At 52.2% G+C, this 20,971-nt stretch overlaps 1 protein-coding gene across 2 annotated transcripts; it reads left to right on the top strand.

Moving 5' to 3' along the window:
• Nucleotides 1-6,522: 6,522 nt before the first annotated feature.
• On the top strand, nt 6,523-20,947 carry LOC119249346 (cytochrome P450 2S1). Of its 2 annotated transcripts, XM_037516619.1 has the most exons (9): nt 6,523-6,693; nt 7,824-7,989; nt 10,117-10,266; nt 10,582-10,742; nt 10,876-11,055; nt 12,839-12,980; nt 13,936-14,123; nt 15,427-15,568; nt 15,713-16,621. In XM_037516619.1, the coding sequence occupies exons 1-9, from the start codon at nt 6,523-6,525 to the stop codon at nt 15,892-15,894; spliced, it is 1,482 nt and encodes a 493-aa protein (XP_037372516.1). In that variant the 3' UTR covers nt 15,895-16,621. The 2 variants fall into 2 exon arrangements, with proteins under 2 accessions (XP_037372516.1, XP_054553164.1); XM_054697189.1 differs by lacking the exons at nt 6,523-6,693; nt 7,824-7,989; nt 15,713-16,621 and adding exons at nt 17,461-17,587; nt 19,434-20,947 and having other exon boundaries at nt 10,146-10,266.
• Nucleotides 20,948-20,971: the final 24 nt, after the last annotated feature.

Consider the following 20,971-nt stretch of genomic DNA (forward strand, 5'->3'; position numbering starts at 1 on the left):
TTAAATAAGGCAGTGCCTCCTCAGTGCCCAGCACGGTGGTTATGGCCACACACAAGCCACATGTTGTTGAGTTTGTAGCTGCAGCTCAAGGTCAAGCATCTGGGCTGTGAAACATTCACTGTGGTCAAATCTTTTAATGCAGGACACAACAGATCAAAGCGCATAAACAAAATATCTTGGTCCTTCCTGGTGGCCTAGAGGTTAAGTCTCAGCACTATCACCACAATGACCTGAATTTGATCCCCGGCCAGGGAGCTGACCCACATGGCGCAGCAGACCTCTCCTGTCTTGCCCACTGCTCCCCTCAGCAGTGTATTTCAGTGAATCCGCCTATTCTGCTCCCCACTCTGTCTCTGGTGAATCCTCTCACCCTCACACCTCTGGCCTACACCCCAGTTTTTCTATGCAAAAATAAATAAAATCTTTTTTAAAAAACAAAGAAAAGAAAATATCAAGTGTGCTCCGAGATAGCCTGTTCCTTAGTCCAGAATACATGCTCCCAGAAGGGCCAGTGAAGATTTCCCACTGAATAGGCAGGTACAGGGACAGACTGAAGGAAAACAATGCCCAAGATCCTCATCTTCCCAATGAGAAGTTACCTATACAAATCTGCCTAATGATGTCCCTGATTTGATAGGGGCATTTCCAATTTCCACCCTGCACCAACTTTTTAAAATACTCATGCTTCAGATACACATATGCCCTTCTCCTGGAGGCCCTCCCTGATAACCATCTCAGGATGGGGTGAGTACTTACCCTGGGTTCCCACAGGCCTCAGTGTCCCCCACCCCAGCTCTGACCCCCACCCCTGCCTTTGCCCCTCCGTACACTGAGCCCATCTGCCCCCTTCCCAGCTCTGAACACACTGGACAGTCAATGATGACTGATTGTCTCTCCCACCAGACAGTGAGCCCCACGAGAGCCACCGCTTCTGTCTCCACTGTGACACTAGCATCACCCAGCCACCAACAGGTAGCCACATCAGCTCTGGGTGTGTGGAGCTGCGGCGGGGTCCGGGGCTCAGCCCTGGCACAGAATGGTGTCTGCATCCTCACCCTCTGGATCTCCAGCCGCACACTCCTTATTCTGGAAGCTGAGGCATGCTGTAAAAGAACATGGAACTAAATGCAGATGGAACTTACTTTAGATTTGGAGACAATGTGTTTAAAGAGCATGACTTCCCCCCCCCCAGGTAATGGCAGGAGCCAAGGGGCCCTGGCCCCTGAGCAGGCACCTGTTGCTGAGGGTGGGAGTCACTGTGTACAAAGACAGAGTGTAAAGGAACTCGGCCAGGCTGGTTCAGAACCAATCCAGAACAGAGAAAGGAGGCTAGAGACCTCAGGAGTTCCCAGGCAGCAGGCGCTGAAGTGGGTAGGGCAGGGGAGTGAGGACTTGAAGGGAAGTTTTAATGAACCCATAATCATCTACCACTATGTAATTGAGTTCCTATGAAAAATTATAATGGCATGGAGATAATAACGGCAGAAATTGCCGCTGTGAGGCTGGGCGCCCTACCTGGCCCAGAAGCACCCATCTCCTGCAGATCAAGACCACAACAAGGGCTGACCCACAAGGTCATTAATCCTGCTGGGCCCTTACTCCGAGGAGGCAGTACTAATACAGCACCCCGGTTTACTGATGAGAAACTTAGAGGGAGGTCAGGTCACCTGCCCAAGGCCACACAGCTCCTCCAGCCCCAAGCAGGCCTTGAACCCAGGCACCTCCAGGCCGCACAGAGCAGGTAGGAGAGGAGAAGGGAAGGGGTAGGTGGGTTATAGGACTCTCCCCACCCCCCTCACCCCCCCACCCACCCCCACCCCCGCCCCATTCTCAACTCTCTTGCCCAAAGCAGTGGCCTGGGGGCTGGGGCAGAGGATGCCCTGGTAGAAGCCACTTGTGAGCTGCAGTGGGGGGAGAGTGGGCGCTAGAGGGTTGGCAGGGGGGAACTGATGGGGGTGCGCCCTCTGTGGGGGGCGGTGGTTCCTACCCAGATGTGGAAAGGTGTGTGTCAGAATAGGGCTCATGCATTCATTTCTTCATCACAGCCCAGTGCGACCGCTGGCCAGTACCTGGCCTCTAGCAACAGCAACGGGGCACACTGAAAGAAGGGAAGGAGCAGAGGGAGGGGTGTAGAATGAAGAATCAAACCACAACAATAGCTACTTTTTTAGAAGGTAAGCGACCTTCAGCAGATAACCTAACTCGCTGCTGAGGAGATGGGGGTGGTAAATTAGGGCCGCTCCTCCTGCCCCCTTTTTTTTCCTCCTCCCACTCATTCTCTCACTGTTGCCCAAGGTAGTGGTCTGGGGGCTGGGGTGCCCCCTGGTGGAAACCGTGTGGAGAAAGCTAGAGGGTTGGTGGGTGTGAGCTGATGGATGGCGGAGCCCCTTTAAAACCTGGGATTATGGGCCTCCCTGGTGGCGCAAGGGGTTAAGCACCGCACTGTGAAGCAATCTGAGGTCAGGGAGAAACCCACATGGCCAAGCAGACCTCTCCTGTCTTGCCGGCTGCTCCCTTCAGCAGTGTATTTCTGTCAAGCTACCTGTTCTGTTCCCCACTCTGTCTCTGGTGAGTCCTCTCACTCCCCTGCATCTCTGGCCTGTACCCCAGCTCTTGTACACATAAATAAATAAACCTTTAAAAAAAATAAATAAAACCTGGGATTCAGGTGTGAGGAGAAAATCTTGCCCAGCTGTCAGAGTTGACCAGAAGGTTAGGGTGCAACCCCCATACCCAGGTGCTGGGTACAGAGTATGTATCACATTTGATCTTTACTACACGCCTGGGAGGAAGGTACTGTCAGGAGGCCCATTTGCAGATAAGGAAAACTGAGGGATGGAGTAACTCCCAAGGGCACATCAGTTTGGGAAGAGGAAATAGCTAAGTCCTGTTCCCAGATCAGAAGCTCCAGCCCCGCAAAACTCAAACTTGGGCCTTCACACCCCTCACCATCCCATCTCCCCAAATGTGTCCGGCTTTTAAAATTCAGAGCCAGCAAGCTCCCTCCTAGGCTGCCTACCCTTTCTAAGAAGCTCCCTCTCCCACTTCACCCCCTTCTCCACCAACCGGCTGAGCCACATACTTGCATCAACCAAGACAGGTCTTGCTCTAGAAAAATTCCAAAGCCAGAGTCAGAGACTAGTACCGTTTCCATCCCACTTAGTATTGGTCTTCCTGGCCAAGTGCCGTGTGGGGTGCCCACCAACCAGGGGTGAGGAAAAGGGGGCCTCCTCTGTGCCCTCACCCACTTCTGGACTTGGAATACAATTGGCTCTAGACAACAGATACAGGTGAGCAGTTTAAAGACTCCCTGGCTCTGTGTGCAAGTGGGTGAGAGAGGTGAGCTGGAAGGGGCTGGCCAGGGGAGGGCAGGCAGAAAGGGGCAAAGTGTAGCCAACAATGCTGATTTAAAGAACCAGACCCCCGTGACTCAGGCCATTGAAATGAGGAAACTCTCAGAGAAAGACATGGGGCTGTTTCTATGAGGGAAACCAAAACAACCTTGAGCTAGGTCCATAGGGGAAATGGATGAAGGCGGCCTCAGGGAGCTCAGATCCATGGACCCAAGCCACACTTGTGGAAGGGCAAACCTCAAAAGCTGAGGCTAAATTAGGCCAGTGGAGGAAAGAAATGTGTGTGCTGTTGTACAGCTTTTAAACCTGCAAGGGGATATTTTCTCATGTCTTGTATGTGAATGCACCCACATGCAGAATATAAATTTGGGGGGGGAGGAAGTGACATCTGGGAGGGAGCACAGGAAACCCCCAATCTGTCAGGAATGTTTGATTTCTTTAAATAAAAAATAGTAAAAATGCGAAGGTATTAAAGATAGGTGTACGTACACAATAAGTCACAATTCCTTGAAAGCTGTTCTTTTTCTGTATTTGAAAAAATTATTTTTAAAGCAGAGAGAGGGTGGGGGATGGAGTCAGAAGATAGTCATATATGGCGGAGATGGAGGGGAAAGAGCAGGGGCCAGCACGGAGAAGACCATTGATTTTACTTTTCTCAACTCTTCCCCCACCCCCCAACCCCCTGCAGCCTTTCTGACGGCAAAGCCTTATTTTTTTTTTTTTTAATCCCTCCCCACCCCCACTACAGGGCATAAGTACCTGGAAGGTATCAAGAAAAAGGAGGATGGGCAAGGGTGTGGGGTAATGAGGGGATGGACAGGGAACAGGATGGGGATAGCCATAGGAGACCAAAGAACTCTGCTGCTTATCTGCTGTGACAAAGTCCCCAGTGTTACTCAGAGCCAAGGATGCTTTTGGAATGGGGAAGTCCCAGGCCCTGAGTAGCAGGAAGGAAGCCAGACTCATCTTAAACTTCCCGTTCGCCCAGCAGGTGCTGGGTGGGGTGACTTTGAAAGGCAGAAGAAAGAGTAAGATAGGATGGCTGTAAGCCAGAGAGCAGGCAGGCACAGCTCTTCCCTGCAAGATAAATCAAGGTCTAGAAGCATAGGCTTGGAAGATCCCAAGCAAAATAACCTCCACCCCCCCATCCCACCCCTACCACAGCAATTTCCAGAACCTCACCACACACAACCTGCTGGAATCCTGGGGTGGGCAGCTTCCAGAGTGGTCTATGAAAATCCATGGAAGGAGACTAAACAAAGAGGGTCACTCTGGGCCTAAAGCAGCCCAGACCCACAGAAATCCTAGACTGTCAAAACACTAGCACGGATGTAAAATGATGATACTTTAATACAAAATTTTTTTTTCAATCTACTTTGAGAACCTCTCAGTCTTTGCTCTTTAAACTAAAATTTGGAAACCTTAATTGTTCTTTATATATTAATTTGAGAGACTACCAAGTTATATTCAAATCGTTTCTTCAACAAAATATTTATTGAGTACCTACTGTGTGCCAGCACTGGGGATACTGCAGTGAATCAAATGTTCAGTGAAGGGGCTTCCCTGGTGACCTAGGGGCTAAGCCTCAGTGCTATCATCCATCACACTCCGGTCTGAGTTCGATCCCTAGCCAGGTTGCTAATCCACAGGTCTGGCACAGCAGACCTCCCCTGTCTCCCCTGCTGCTCCCCCAGCAGTTTATTTCAGTAGATTCACATGCTCTGCTCCCCACTCTGTCTCTGGTGAGTCCTCTCACCCCCACACCTCTGGCCTACACCCCAGCTCTTCTACTCAAAAATAAATAAATGAAATCTTAAAAAAAAAAAAAAAAAAGCTCAGTGAAAATGCAAAGCAAACTGAGTAACTGCTTGGCTGGTAACCCTCAAGTGCTTCCCTTCGCACTAGAAATAAAATGCATTCTCTTGGGATGCTCTTGGAGGATCTTCTTGGAGGATCCCTCTGACCTCGCTCACTTGTCTCCTGCATTCAGCCTTTCATGCAACAAATATTTTATTGAACACCTACTGGATGCTCTAGAAGCTGGAGAGACTGCAGTGAACCAAGCAGACGTCGCAACCTGACCTTGTAACTGTCTTCATCCTCCACAAACCCATTCCCTCCGCAGATCTCTGCTGTACCTGAAAAGACCTTTATTTAGGGCCTCCCCTGTGGCGCAGCAGTTGAGCGCTGGGCTGTGAGGCTGCCCAGCCGGTTCGTTCCCCCGCTGCCAGCGAGGGTCCCACCAAAAAAAAAAAAAAACCTTTATTTACAGGTGACCTTTTTTTTACAGGTGAATGAGCTCAGGGAGGGCAGGGCCCTTCTGTTACTGAGTTGCATCGCTGGGTCTAGAACAAGGTCTTGTTTCTAGTTAGACCTCAATCACAAACACGAGCTGACATCTATTTAATATATGCACCTGGCCCAGATTTAACTTGTAAGAACAAACACTCCTTAGCTCCCTATCCTGAAAAACATGCCCATTTTACAAGAGGTAACAGGTCCAGAAAGAGCTAGGCTGTGAGTTCAAGAAGTCTGCTTTGCAGTATCATGCTCCTTCCTAAGCACCGCTCTATACAGTTCAGCCTCCAAGTGAGTGAATGAAAGACTCAGTCCTTCAGGCTGGACTGAATTCAGCGCCTCCTGTTAGCGGTGTTACCTAACACCAATCGATTTACCTCTCTGAACCTCAAATTCTTTATCCTTAAAGGTCAAGTGTCTTCTAGTTCACGTGAAGATGAAAGATTGGCTCCTAGATATCACCTCCTTACGCACACGTGAGCACACCCCATTGCATCGAAAGTTGGGGGGCGAGGGGGGACGGCGGGGTCGGTCAGGCGCTGGGTGTGGCCTTAGTAGGAGGCCAAAGTCTCTCTGGACTTCCAGGTTCCTCCCCTTTGTCCCCGCCCTACCTGGGCCCCAAGGCGCTGCCTCCGACACCCCCACCCCCCTGAACACCGGGCCCAACGAGGTAACCAGAGAGACACCGTTACAGCGTGTGTCCCCGAAATAGCCGCGGCGGTGTGGTTTAAAGAAATGCGGCGGCGGGGACAAAACCCCGCCTGGAGCTAGCGGCCCCGCCCCCGCCGCCAGATTTCGTTGGGAGGGAGGCGCCGGCGCCCGCCCCGCACTCGCCAGCCGCGGGCAGCGGGAGGAGCGGCGACCTGCGGAGATGGAGACGCTCGGCACCTGGGCGCTGCTGCTGCTGCTGCTGCTCCTGGCGCTGGCGCTGCTGCTCCGGACGCGCACCCAAGGGCACCTGCCTCCGGGACCCGCGCCGCTGCCGCTGCTGGGCAACCTCCTGCAGCTTCGCCCCGGGACGCTGTACCAGGGCCTCTTGCGAGTGAGGGGAGCCCCCAGCCGCGAGACCCCAGGGGCCGAGAGGGAGGGGTTCTCCAGGGAAAGACACAGGAGTGTCAGGACGGAGAAGCTAGGGTACCCTAGGGAGGTGGCAGGAGCTGGGGACCTGGGCCACGGGGCTAGGGGTGACCCGGAGTGGGGTAGGAGAGGGGTCCGGGCTGCGGAGAGAGAGGAGGACCTGGGCTAGCAGGGACAGAGTCAGCTGCCACAGACTCCCTGGAGAGGGTGTATGGGCAAGGAAGCAGAATCCAGAGTGGCAGAGGTCCCCAAGCTTAGGGACCCACAAAATCCTGGGCAGTGGAGGCGTCGGGCCCAGAGCTGAAAGCCTTCCAGTTGAAGGAGTCCAGGGTGATGGTGGGGGGTGGGCTTTTCCCCCGGAGAGGTTGCTGCACCTGCAGGTGAGGTATCCTGAACTGAGGGGAGACAGAAGAGGAGGGACCGGTGGGGAAGTGGAAGCTGCTGAGGCAGATACCAGAAATCTGTCAGCAGAGAAGGGGGGTGGGGGGTGGGGCAGATAGGTGGAGCCCAGGCAGGAGGGAGCTGGCAGTTCCTGGGACCAGGAAGGGAAGGAGAGCAAGAATGAAAGCTGAGAGAGGCCGGTGTGGGCCTCTGCCAGGTGTGGGCCGTGGAAATCACTCCCCATTCTAAAGGAGCCTAGAAATTTCAGGGCCTGGCAAGGCAGTTGGGGCTCTCAGGGAGAGATGGGGCAGGTCTGGCAGCCCCTCCAGGAGGTGAGGGGTTAGCAGTGATTGAAAGGGTGGCTAGATATTAGAGTGAGGGGCTGAGAGGTGCGGAATTATGGGAGACCCAGCATGCAGCCGCCATTTGTCAGCTTGAGGGCATCAGAATGGGTTTCTTGTTGTCCCGGGTTCAGTAGTCAGGATGCTGCCCCCAGGGAAGGGGGTGGGGACTAGGGAATGTAGAGGGGAGGGGGTTTTAGGAAAGGGAGCCAGGAACCTTGTGACTAGAGGAAGGGCTTGATTGAGGGAGGGGCTGAGGGCAAGGGGTTCTCACCGAGGGAGCAAGTGCCTCCCCCAGTGCCAGACCCTAACAAGGGACTGGAGGCCCAACAGTGTACCCCACAGCATGCCCCTTCTTCCTCCCTGCCCCCAGCTGAGCCAGAAGTATGGATCTGTGTTCACCGTTTATCTGGGGCCCCGGCGCCGAGTGGTGGTCCTGGTGGGACACAAGGCAGTGCAAGAGGCCTTGGGCGGCCAGGCCAAGGAGTTCAGCGGGCGGGGGATATTGGCAACGCTGGACGGCACCTTTGATGGCCATGGTGAGTCGTGAAGGGAGCAAGGAGGCCGGAGCTCCCCTCAGAGCTGTGACCTTCCTGCACAGCCCCGCCCTGTCCTGCACAGCCAGTCTAGTTAGTTACCAGTTGTGTTGTTATCATGGCTGCAGGCAGAGCCCCTAGGCAAGCACAGACCAAGGTGGAGTTATTCTTGCTGAGACTAAAATCAGGCCCTAGGGGATCTAGGCAACCAACCGCTAAATGATCCTGTTCCCCCAGAGCCCCTAGGCCGGTGAGCAGCAACCTGTACTTGTGACAAGGACAGTTCAGAGAGGTCAGGGTCAGGGTGGGGATAGCACCTGACCTAGCCTGCTGGGGTCGAACAAGGTTGAAGTGTCAGAGTTGAGACTCAGCTTGAGTGGGAAGGGTTTCCAGGCAGAGAGACCAGCATGGACAAACTGTGCAGGTGAGGGGGAAACATTCATTCATTCCACTGGCATATTGTCTTCCGTGAAAACCTCAGATGACCCAGATCGGTGTGTGGCCTGTCTCCCCGGGGCAGAGAGGACTTGTAATAAGACAATGGAAGAAGAGAGTAGATTTCAAAATGAGCGGTGACACTATTGAGAGCAGGACATAGGGTCTGTACTGGAAAGAGAAGGAAAGAGAATGGGAGGAGTCAGGAAGCCTGCTCAGAGGAGGCGACCTGTGAGCTGATACCGAAGGAGGAGTGGAATTCATTTGGTGAGGATGGAGACTGGGTGACCCAGACAGAGGGAGTGTTAGGGGGAAAGAATGTCCTGAGCTAATCCCATACATATTGGGGCTGCCCTATAACAGGAGCAGTGGGGCAAAGGCTGTGAAGGGGGCTCTGACTCCATTGAGGAAGTGAGAGACGTTGGCGCGATGGCGGTGGCATGAGTAATAAGCCTGGAGAAGTCGGCGAGCCTGGTCACGCAGGGCCTGAGTCACACTGAAGGGTTTGGGCTTTGGATTTTGCTGGGAGTATTTGATTCCAAGCGTGGAAGGGATGTAGTCAGAGTAAGAAAGACTTTCTGTTCACTCTGTGGGGGCCCGAGGAGACTAGGATGGGACATGGCTGAGGCCATGGAGAAGAGAGGGGTGGTGGGCCTCCCTGGTGGTGCAGGGGGTTAAGCACGGCACTATGAAACAATCCGCAGTCTCTGCAGCATGAGTTCAATCCCCAGCTGGCCAGAGAGAAACCCACATGGTGAGGCAGACCTCTCCTATCTCGCCCGCTGCTCCCCTCAACAGTGTATTTCAGTCAGTCTGCCTGTTCCCCACTCTGTCTCTGGTGAATCCTCTCACCGCGCCCCCATGTCTGGCCTGTATTCCAGCTCTTGTATGCATAAATAAATAAATAAATATTTAAAAGATTAAAAAAGAACAGAGGGGTGGTGGCTAGGAGAGGCCCTGTCAGTGGGCAGGGAGTCGTGGGCTGGGACAGGAAGGAAGAGGGATGCTAAGGCCACTTTGGGGCACAGTGGATGGGAGGGTTGGGCAGAAGATATCCAGCAGGAGGCCACTGCGGTTCTGCACTCTATGGGTGGGAGTGCAAGTTCAGAGAAGGGGAAGGTCTGTGAGGACAGGCCTCTTGGATAAAGGAATAAAATGGGCAGTTCTATTGTCCTCCCTCCCCGTTCAACCTCCAAATGACATGGGGCATGGGATTCAATATTGCTCTGTAAGTGTTGGGGTGGATGGATGAGTGGATATTGATGCGTAGATGGAAGAATGGATGATGGATGATTGATGGACAAATGGGTGATGATAGATGAATGGATATTGGTAGGTCGATAGAAGACTGGATGATGATTGGAAGGATTGATCATGGTGGATGGAAGGATGGAGGTTGGATGGGTGGATGGAAAGAATCTTCAGTCACCTTGGTTATCCACAAACAAGAGGAACCTAGATAATTCCAGTTACCAAGTTTTCAGGAGAACGTAATACTCTGAACCCAGGTCAGAGGATAGAAGAACCAGTTATCAATTTATCGCGCCCCTACTGAGCCCTTATCCTTGACATAGGCTGGTATGGTCTCAGGCAGAGCCTGCAGAGTCCCCGCTGGGGGACCCTCCCTGGAGGACAGGAGTAGTCCTGGGGTTGGGGAAAGGGCTCTTCCCTCCTTGAGTCTAGCCTCCTGTGCAGGGGTTTTCTTCTCCAATGGGGAGCGATGGAGGCAACAGAGAAGATTCACCCTACTCGCTCTGCGGGACCTGGGCATGGGGAAGAGAGAAGGCGAGGAAATGATCCAGGCAGAGGTCCGGTGTCTGCTGGAGGCATTCCGGGGGACAAAAGGTCAGCATGGCGGATTCAGCTGAATGTGGGGAGGACCCGGAACTGTCACATGTCGCATCACTCTGCCTCTCTTTCTTGCCATTTCTGTTTTTCTCTCCTATGTCTGTCTCTTTCTCTGTCGCACTCTCTGTCCTTGTCTGTCTCCTGTCTGTTTTATCCTGTCCATCGCTTTCCCTGTCTCTCATCTCTCTCTTTCTCAGTCCGTCTCTCTGCCTGTCCCTTTCTGGTTGAGTCTGGCCCATACTTCATCACTGTGGGTCCACCCTGCCTGCAAGTCAGCCTCTCTCACCACCTCCTCCTGAACCCTCCCCCCAGGACAGCCATTTGACCCATCCCTGCTGCTGGCCCAGGCCACCTCCAACATGGTCTGCTCCCTCATCTTCGGCCTCCGCTTCCCCTACAAGGATAAGGAGTTCCAGGCCATGGTTCAGGCAGCTGGCGGAGTCCTGCTGGGGATCAGTTCCCTGTGGGGTCAGGTAAGTGGATGGGGGGCCCCTCTCCAGCCACCTTCCCCAAAGTTTCCATCTGGCCCCTCTCTTCCAGGGAACACCCTCAGAGCCCTCCTTCCAGCCAGGCCTCCTGAGAACAGCTGCTCTTCTCCCCCTGCAGGCCTATGAGATGTTCTCCCAGCTCCTGCAGCACCTGCCCAGCCTGCACGCAGACTTCCTTGGCCACGTGGGCACCCTGGCTGCCTTTGCTGTCCAGCAGGTAGAGAGGCACCGGAAAAACCTAGATACCTCAGGCCCCGCCCGTGACCTTGTGGATGCCTTCCTGCTGAAGATGACACAGGTGGGGAAGGTTTGGGGGGCCTCCTTCCATCTCTCCTTTTTCCTCCCTCTATCCAGCCCTCTTGTTCAGACCCCAGGCCCCGTGACCCGCAACCCCCACCACCATCACATCACCCCCACACACACAGGATATGCTTTATGAATCCCGTCATTTAATTACAGAACCTTTCAATGTCACCTTATGCAATAAAGTCCACGTTATTACATGTATAAGAACAGTGTATAATTATGAAAACGTTAAAGTTAAGGCAACTGCTGTGTCAATAACGACCTGGGAATTATGGGAGATACTCAGGGTCACATCCTTTGAATAAGTGCAGCCACCTCTTCATGGAGAGACAATTTTCCCCTTAACCCAGTGACTCCATTTCTTCTCTCTTTCATTCTTTAAATTTAATTTTTTTTCTTTAATTGTAAAATATCCAAATGTAAAATCTGCCATCTTGACCATTTTTAAATGTGAGGTCAGTAGTGTTCATTATATTCTCACTGTGCAATGAATCTCCAGAATTCTTTTTATCTTGCAAAACTAAATTCTTATATCCATTACCAACTCCCCATCCTCTCCTCCCCCACCTCTGGCCACCACCGTTGTGCTTTCTGTCTCCCTGAATTTGTCTACATACCTCACAGAAGTGGAATCATAGAGTATTTGTTATTTTGTGACTGGCCTATTTCACTCCAAGGTCGTCCCTGCTACGGCACATGACAGGATTCCTCTCTTTTTATTTTTTCTAAAGATTTATTTTTATTTACTTATGCATTAAAACTGGGGTGTGGGCCAGAGGTGTGGGGTGTGAGAGGATTCACCAGAGTCAGAGCGGGGAACAGAACAGGCGCATCAACTGAAATACACTGCTGAGGGGAGCAGTGTGCGTGACAGGAGAGGTCTGCTGCACCATGTGGGTCAGCTTCCTTGCCGGGGATTGAACTCAGAACATAGCGTGATAGCACTTGAGACTTAACCCGTAGACCACCAGGAGGCTCCCAAGGATTTCCTTTCTTTTTTTTTTTTTTTTTTTTTTAAGATTTATTTATTTATTTACATAAGCACTGGGTACAGTCAGAAGTCGGGAAGGTGAGAGAATTCACCAGAGTCAGAGCGGGGAACAGAACACACAGACCGATGAAATACACTGCTGAGGGGAGCAGCAGGCATGGCTGGAGAGGTCTGTCACGCCGTGTGGGACCCTCGCTGGTGGCCGGGGATCGAACTGGCACTGCAGAGGCTGCGGGCAGCTTCGCAACCCAGCTCTCAACTGCTGCGCCACCAGGGGAGGCCCCAGGATTTCCTTTCTTTTTAAGGTGAATATTCCACTACATGGATACTCTAGTCCACATTTGCTTATCTGTCCATGAATGAACACGTGGGTACTTCTGTCCTCGAGTTACTGTGAATAACGCTACTATGCATGGCATCTTCTAAATCCAGCTTTCAGTTCCCTGGGGAATATACCCAAATGGCTGGATCCTATGGGAATTGTGTTGTCAAGTTCTGAGGAACTACCAGGCCATGTTCCATGGCAGCTGCACCATTTTCCACTCCCATCCATGGTGACTAGAGTTCTCATTTCTCCACACCTTCTCCAATACTTGTTATTATTATTATTATTATTATTTTAAATAGTGGCCATTCTCTTTCATGTCTGCAAATATTTCAACAAAGAACTAACATTAAGAGCCCACTTCCCAACTTTCCCAAATGTGTGTTTAAACTCCCTGACACACTTTGGCTCGCCTGTCCTGGACCTGTGTTCTGAGCGCCTCTCCCTATTTTCTTCCAGGAGAAACAAGACGCCAACACAGAATTCACCGACAAGAACTTGCTGATGAATGTCATCTATCTGTTGTTTGCCGGGACCATGACGGTCAGCGCCACGACCCGCTACACACTCCTGCTCCTGATGAAATACCCTCAGGTCCAAGGTACGAGTGTTTTCCACCCATCAGGCCCTGGGGGCAGAAGTAAGGGCTTAAGTGGACAGCGTTAGCTTGAGGCTGAGGTAAGAATGAGCCCAGCGTCTGGCAATGTGAGGCATGGTGAGAAACGAGGCAGGAGAAACCTCTAAACCAGGATGGTGGCATGTGGTGTACCCATTTCTCAGCAGCAGGGAGCTATGGGAGGATATTGGGCAGGGTCAAATTTGCATTTCAGAAGAATCCTTTGGGCTGCTGTGAAGAGGCAGATTAGAGCTTCAAGAACTGAAGGGAGGACCTGGAGGAACCTGGGGGGAAAGGACTGACCTGGGCCAGGCTGTGTGGGCAGAAAATAAGAATGATGATGGGAGGGAGGGAGGGTATGGACACAGACCCAAGGCTCCAGCCAGGGCATGGGGGGACATGAGGCCACCCTGAGATGGAGACAGAAGAATGAGCAGCTGGTTCCCATGGAGACACTGAAGCTAGTTTGGGTGTGAGGGCCCTGGGGTCACCTGGGGAGATGTATCCAAGGGGTCATGACACACCCAGGCCGGACTAGAGACTCAAAGCACATCAGGTCATTAGAACACAAGCAGGAACTTGGTGAGGGAGGTGGTGTGGGTGTGGGTGTACCCTAGGAACTTTAGCTTTAGGGGTCAGGCGACTGTCTTAAATGCTATCAGCCTATAGGGTGGGCTGGCCTGAAGGATGGAACTAGAGCACCAGGTGGCCTTAGTGAGGGGGATGTCAGCTGAGACTGTGGCTCTCTGGGCCTCAGTTTCCCCATCTGGGAAATGAGGACAGGTGGATTGCTGTGGGCATTCGGAGAAGCTTGATGTAGTGCTCAGATCATAGGCTCCCGCCCAGGCCTCACCCCAAACCACAGTTGCCCAAGAAGGTGGGACTTCCGAGGGGAGGATCACCTCACCTCTCACCTCCAAACCTCCTTTTCTTGGCACAGAACGCGTGCGGGAGGAGCTGACCCGGGAGCTGGGTGCCAGGCAGGTGCCAAGCCTGGCAGACCGAGCCCGCCTCCCATACACGGATGCGGTTCTGCACGAGGCCCAGCGGCTGCTGGCACTGGTGCCCATGGGCATACCCCGCGCCCTCACCAAGACCACCTGCTTCCGAGGATACACCCTGCCCAAGGTGGGTACAAGGGCAGCTCAGCCCAGCGGTGGTCTCTGCCTCAGGCCCACGACTGGTGCTTATCTGAGTTTTCCTGGACATGGGTCTCTCTCTTTCTCTGTATCTTATGCCTCTCTCTCCTCTCCCCCAGACAGGTGTGTCCCTCTCTGTGTGTCTTTGTGCCTCGCCCCACCCCTCCATCTCTCAGGCTCTCTGTTTCTTTTCGTGTGCATTTCTCTTGCCCTTTGATTCTGTCTCTGGGCCTTAGTTTCCCCATCTATCCAGTGAATATTCAGATTCTACTTCCTTCCAAGGGGATTGGGACAGTCAGAGGAAGGGACAGACAGACAGGGAAGCAATATGAGAACAGAGGGCTCCCTCTGTCTCCTGTCTCTGTCTGTCTGTCTGTCTATCTGTCTGTCTGTCTGTCTCTCTCTCTCTCTCACACACTTCTTTCTCTCTCTCTCTCTCTCTTCCTGCCGCATTCATTTGAGAGTATCTCAGAGCCAGCACCACCAGGGGGCGATGTCTCCCTGGAAACCCAAGGCGTCTTGAATGGTTAACGGACTTGCCAAGGTCACACGGCCTACAAGTGATAGAGACAGGTTTTGAACCCAGGACCTATCTCATTTTCTCGTCTTTACTGCAGTAACACAATTCTGTCTTTCCCTGGAGCACATCTCATCTTCCAGCTCAGAGCTCCGTTCGCCACAGCCCTATAGAAGGAAGTCCCTCTCCCCTCCTCATGCACCCCTCTTCCTCCCTCACTGCATCTCCCTCCTCTTCCACCGCACAGTCCTGCACAGTCCTGGGAACGTGGCAACTCTGATCCTACTGAGGGAGCTGCCACTGTCCCAGAATCTGAACGTGGGGGACTTCATGGACCCTCCTTACCCACTCACCCTTGGCTTTACCTCCAAGAAGACCGTAAGAAAAGGAGCCCTCAGAGCCACAGCTGAATCACAGCATCCCCACAAGTTGGAAAACAAAATTTAAAAGTAACAAGCCCTGACATGTCCCACAATGTCACCGTAGACAGGTTGCTTGAGTTTTCTTGCCCTCAATGTTCCTACCTTGAAATGGATCATAGTAGAATCAGCTTCCTAAGAGCATGCGCGCATGTGTGTGTGTAGCACAGGCACCTGTTACTCTGAGACTCTATCTATAAAATGCTTGATAATGTGCCTGGGCCATAATGAGCGCTTAGGACACATCCACGCCTCGGTGAACATGTCGTGAACTGGCGTCCCCAACCCTCCAGATTCCTGTGCTCTGCACAGAGGCCTGGGTGGTGGGAAAGAGAGTGGTTTTGATTTCCCCTCAGGGCACTGAGGTCTTCCCCCTCCTGGGCTCTGTCCTGCATGACCCCGAGGTCTTCAAGAGGCCAGAAGAGTTTAATCCAGACCGCTTCCTGGACGCGAATGGCCGCTTCAAGAAGGAGGAGGCCTTCCTGCCCTTCTCCTTAGGTATCTGCTGGGCCCCGATCCCACCCAACCTTCCAGGCTGCTGTGCTGCCTGGGGCTCACTGCTGGCTTCTCCCCCATCCTAAATGGTTCCTCATGGGTTCAGATGTGAAGGAGGCTTGTTCAGCTCCTCTCTCTTCCCTTCAGGAAAGCGCGTGTGCCCCGGGGAGGGCCTGGCGCGGGCAGAACTCTTCCTCCTGGTCACCACCATCCTGCAGACTTTCTTCCTGGACAGCCCAAGCCCGCTGGGGACCCTGAGCCTCCAGCCAGCTGTCAGTGGCCTTTTCAACATCCCCCCAACCTTCCAGCTGCAAGTCCGGCCCCGCTGACTTCCACCCCATCTCACCTGCCCACCATGTGAACCCGACACGGGAGCTTAGAGAGTCAGTGGCCTCCACAGTGGGCATGGACGTGGCTGTGGCTCCGGGGCCACAGGCCAACTCTGTAGGCAGCCAGCCACATTCTCACACATCTGGCTATTTTCTAGAATCAGTCACATCACTACTCAGCCTACACATACACAGGGCCATGCTCAACAACCCGTGCAGCTGTCAAGATGAAATTGGACACTCCTACCCAACCACACGTGCCACTAGGCCACACAAGCTTTCTCAGACATAAATTTAGTCTATGTGCAACCACAGTCCCATGCCCAGAAAACCTACCAGCCCATACACAAAACAACTACCCCTGATTTGCAGCCCCAAACAGCCACCATGTGTCATTTTCACTTATCAAAGCTGCCATGGTCTCTGGAATCCTGATGCAGACACCATGCCCCTCCTGGGTCATATCATCCCACAGAGCTTGGTCCTGGCCTTTGCCTACCCAGCTTTTGAATATCTTCCCACTGAGACAACCCAGGAGGCAGAGCCCTGGCTCCTCTGCACCCTCACCCCTGATAGACCCCTTCTACCAAGCACCCTGATCCCTAAATTCTCCCCATATATGAACAAACCCCTGGTGGGCAATTGGACACACAGGTCTGAAAACGAAGTGTACTTGTATGCCCTAAAACCCCTAGACCATGTTCAGAGTCCCCCCCCCCCATTTTGCCGCCCCCCCCCCCCCACACACACACACAGTCCCTATTCTGTCAGAGTCGCCACTAGACTCAGTGGAAGGAGCTAGACACCAAGCAGGGGCTACGTTCCAACTCCTGTGTCAGGGATCAGGCCAAGTCTGACATCTTTTTGACTCGAAGGTCCTTATTTTGCAATAAAAGGTTGTTTCTGGTCCTGGCTTTGGCCCAAGGCTGGGCCGAGTGTGTGCCTGTTGACAGTGTCTGTCAGTGTGAGTAAGGGGTGGGGTTGGGGGAGTCCACCCCTCCCTCGAGGCCAGGCGGGAGCTGAAAAACATGGCCCCCGCCCACCCCTGCTGCTGACATCAGTTCCAGATGTGGAGTGGGGGAGGGCCTCATCCTGGGCCTCACTTCCGGCCAGGCCACCTAGGGTGGGAGGTGGGCTGGATAAGGTGAGGAACAGGACTGCTGGCCTGGGTGGGGAGGGACCTCAGGTGGGGAAAGTTCCAAGAGGACAGGTTCTTTCCCTGAGGACCCCCCAATATGAACACAGTTACCGAAACAGTCCCTAGCCCCACTCTCCACTCTTCCACTGTCCTCCTGCCTTCGCTTCCCAGGGATACCTGAAGCAGCTTTTTCTTTAATTGTCTGGCAAGGAAATTTTCAAATACAAAAATCGAATCAGGCCAGGAGTCCTTATACCCATCATGCAGTCTCATTTGATAACCACTAACTTTCTACTTTATTGCATCATTCTCTTAGAATTATTTTAAAGCAAATCCCAGAAAATAATTAAATACACATTTCAAATTACAAAGGACATTCATTCCCATCCTATACCCCCATTTCATTATGACAATTTTTAAACTTGCAGCAAAGTTGAGGAAATTGATGGGAAAAATGCGTGAACAATCTCTCTGCTTCTCCCGCCCACAATTTACCACCGCCATAGCAGATTACCCACCTGGGCTTCCAGCTTTTATTTCTTCTGGCATTTCAAGGTAAATTGTAGATTTTGGTTCATCTTCCCCTGAATGCTTCAGCAGTATGTATATCATTAGCTCCAGTTTCCTTTTCTATTCTTTAAATTTTTCCCGACATTAAAAATCACTTTAAGTTGTAGAGAAGGAAGCCAAACCTGTGCTAGACAAGTGGAAATGATCAAGACCAGATGTAACCTTACACTTTGCGACTGATCACACCTTGACAAAGGATGTAGCATCTAAAAGACAAGATGTTATGAGTACAATGGTGAAAAATCCTGGAATCTAGTAGGAGCAACATGCCACATTCTTAGAGCTCATTGCATCACTTTTTTTTTTACATGTCAGTGCAATGTAGAAAGAAATGAATGAGGCTTAAGATTTGATCCTTTTAAATTAAGGCAATGACTTGCTTTCCTTTGCACTCAAAATACATATTCAGGGAAATTTGGAATGAGAACAGCAGCAAATGCATTGATTGCAGGAAAGATGAATCTTGCATTGCATCGTTAGGATGGAGAGGTAGGATGATTTAGTAGCAGGTAAAAGGAAATACGAACTCCAAGTGGCTTAAACAATAAAGAATTGCCAGACCAGGCCTCCCTGGTGGCCCTGAGGTTAAATCTCAGCACTCTCTCACAGCAGACCTCTCCTGTCTTACCCTGTTCACCTTAGCAGCATATCTCAGTAGATCTCCAGTTCTGCTCCCCACTCTGTCTCTGGCGAATCATCTCTCACACTCACACCCCACCCCATCCCCGCACCTTTGGCCTATACTCCAGTTCTTATATTCATAAATAAATAAAAAGAAATCTTTTTAAAAAAAGAATTACAAGACCCCAAATCAAAAGTAGTGTTAGGGGGCTTTTAGTTTTGTGTGCAGCTGGTGAAATAGACATAGTTATCATTTTCACCATTTATAAGTGTATAATCCAGTGGCATTAAATACTTTCACCATGTTTTCTAACCATCGCCATGACAAATTTTTCATGATTCCCCAACAGATTTTATTAATCAATAATGCCCCGGTAAAATTAGCTTTTCAAAAATCATAACCACAATGACCATTTTCTCATCTAACCCAAAAGCATGTCTGCAATTTCTTTTCAAGGTTGCCTGATGGACTAATGATTGTGTTTTATAGTTCAAATCAGGACCCCAAGGTTCCCTACACCCCACCTCCCACTCAATTGTCGGGTCTTTTTTTATTCCGTGGAAGAACTGGGGTATAGGCTACATGTGTAGAGGGTGAGAGGTTTCACCAGAGAGATTGGGGAGCAGAACAGGCAGACTGACTGAAATACACTGCTGAGGGGAGCAGCGGGTGAGACAGGAAAGGTTTGCTGCACCATGTGGGTCAGCTCCCTGGCTGGCCAGGGATCAAACTCGTGCTGCAGTGGCTGCCAATAGTTTGATAGGGCTGTGTCTTTCACCCCTGCACCACCAAGGAGGCCCCTGTCCACCTCATTTTTAAAATGCGCTTGAAAGTAAATTGCATTCAGGGCCTCCCTGGTGGAACAAGGGGCTAAGCACTGCACTATGAAGCAATCCGCAGCCTCTGCAGCACAAGTTCGATCCCCGGCCAGCCAGGGAGCTGACCCACATGGCACAGCAGACCTCTCCTGTCTCTCCCGCTGCTCCCCTCAGCAATGTATTTCAGTCTGCCTGTGTTCTGTTCCCTGCTCTGTCTTTGGTGAATCCACTCACCCCCTTGCATCTCTGGCCTGTACCCCAGCTCTTGCATGCATAAATAAATAAATCTTGGAAAAAAAAAAAAAAAGTAAATTGCATTCAAACAAGTGAGCTGACCTTGGTGCATATTTGCGCCCCCCCAAAAGCCACAACTATGTCTCCTTTATGGCAGGCTTTGTGCAGGGAATGCACAGTGGAGACCCAGCTGTAGCGAGAGACCAGTCCCTCACCTCCCAGAGCCCAGTGACCAGCCAGCGGGAGGAGACAGACGTGACAAACACATAATCACACCAATAAATCTACCATGGCTAGGTGCCACCAAAGCAAAGGACAGTGAACAGGACCTAGATGAGACTGGGAGGGGTCAGACAGTGATGCAATGGAGAGTGTGCGATTGAGTTGCAGCTGAGGGGTGTGTAGGAGTTGGGAACAAAGAGTGCAGGAGGATGTGCCTACCCCCAGTCCTGTGAGCAAGGGAATGGAGCCTGGGGATGGGAAAGGAGGGCTACGGGAACATGGCAGCCATTTGGGGGTTATCTCAGAAGGTGTGGGGCAAGGAGGCATTGAGAAATATCCATCAGGTGGTAGACAAGTGAAAAAGAGGGAGAATGGGGGCCAGGGAGGAGGCCAGAGCAAGATTCCAGGCCAGAAAGCTCCTGGGAACTGGGGGGTGCAGGGGTAGATGGGACAGAGGTTGGTGAAGCTGAAACCCCATGGATTTGGAAACTTACTGCAAGGGGGAGGACCCAAGGGCCAGGCAGAGTGGCAGGGTGGAGGCAAGGCCCTTACTGAAATGGGAAACAGCCAAGACTGCTCAGGAAGGCAGAGGGAGGGACAGGGTCAGATTGGGGTTTGGAAACATCCCTCTGGTTGCTGAATGGGAGCCGGGCTGGAGGGAGTGCAGGCCAAGTAGGGTCCAGGTAGGATGGGGTGACAAGAGGGAGGCTGAATGGACTGGATTTGGTGATGAGGTGTAAGGACACTGATACACAAGCAGAATGTCCCAAAGCGGAGACATCAATGCTCCATCTCATCCCGCACAGACCCCCAAGCTTGCAGGTGCAAGACACACAGGGGCAGGGAAATGGACATGCAGCAGTACCAACATACGGGCACCGGATGCCAAGGACAAGCATACACAGTGTGGCCCAAGCGAGATAGCCGTGCACGAGCACAGAGATAGATGAGATGCAAAAGTCACGGGCACTCATCAGCTGTCCGCACCACGTGCCAAGAGCCGCATGTGCACAGACACAGGACTTCTGCCCTCGAGCCTGCTGAGCAGCTTCTAGTCTTACTCCCATCTTACAGATGGACAAACTGAGTCTCAGGGAGGGCAGTCACCTGCAAGGTCACCTGCTCAGGAGTAGAACTGGGATGCCAAGCCACGCCTGGGAGCACCCCACTGGGTACCCACACACAGACTGCCTGTTTCTGTGCCCATGGGGGTCTCTTGTATGGAATGAGCCGCACCATGGATGCCCAGGGCATTGTCCTCCCATTCCTGAGCTTTCTCTGGGAATAGAGTCCCTGGCCCGGCTAGTCTGAATATGTCTGTCAGTGTGTCCGTGGGCCAGCAGCGAGCCCTTGCGTGTCTCTGCCTGTCCCAGCCTGTGTCAATGGTGTGTGTGTGTGTGTGTGTGTGTGTGTTTGTGTGTAGCTGAGGAGCTGTGAGCTTGAGGGGGAGTGGAGGGACAAGGGAGGCCTGGC

Source organism: Talpa occidentalis, unplaced genomic scaffold, assembly GCF_014898055.3.
Source record: "Talpa occidentalis isolate TD23 unplaced genomic scaffold, MPIMG_talOcc4v2.1 talOcc4.17, whole genome shotgun sequence".
NCBI classification, from domain to species: domain Eukaryota; kingdom Metazoa; phylum Chordata; class Mammalia; order Eulipotyphla; family Talpidae; genus Talpa; species Talpa occidentalis.

Coding starts and splice junctions, on each gene's coding strand:
- LOC119249346 (XM_037516619.1), top strand. CDS start 6,523: ATGGAGACGCTCGGCACCTGGGCGCTGCTGCTGCTGCTGCTGCTCCTG. Junction 6,694..7,823: donor TGTACCAGGGCCTCTTGCGA/GTGAGGGGAGCC, acceptor CCCTGCCCCCAG/CTGAGCCAGAAGTATGGATC. Junction 15,569..15,712: donor CTTCCTGCCCTTCTCCTTAG/GTATCTGCTGGG, acceptor TCTTCCCTTCAG/GAAAGCGCGTGTGCCCCGGG.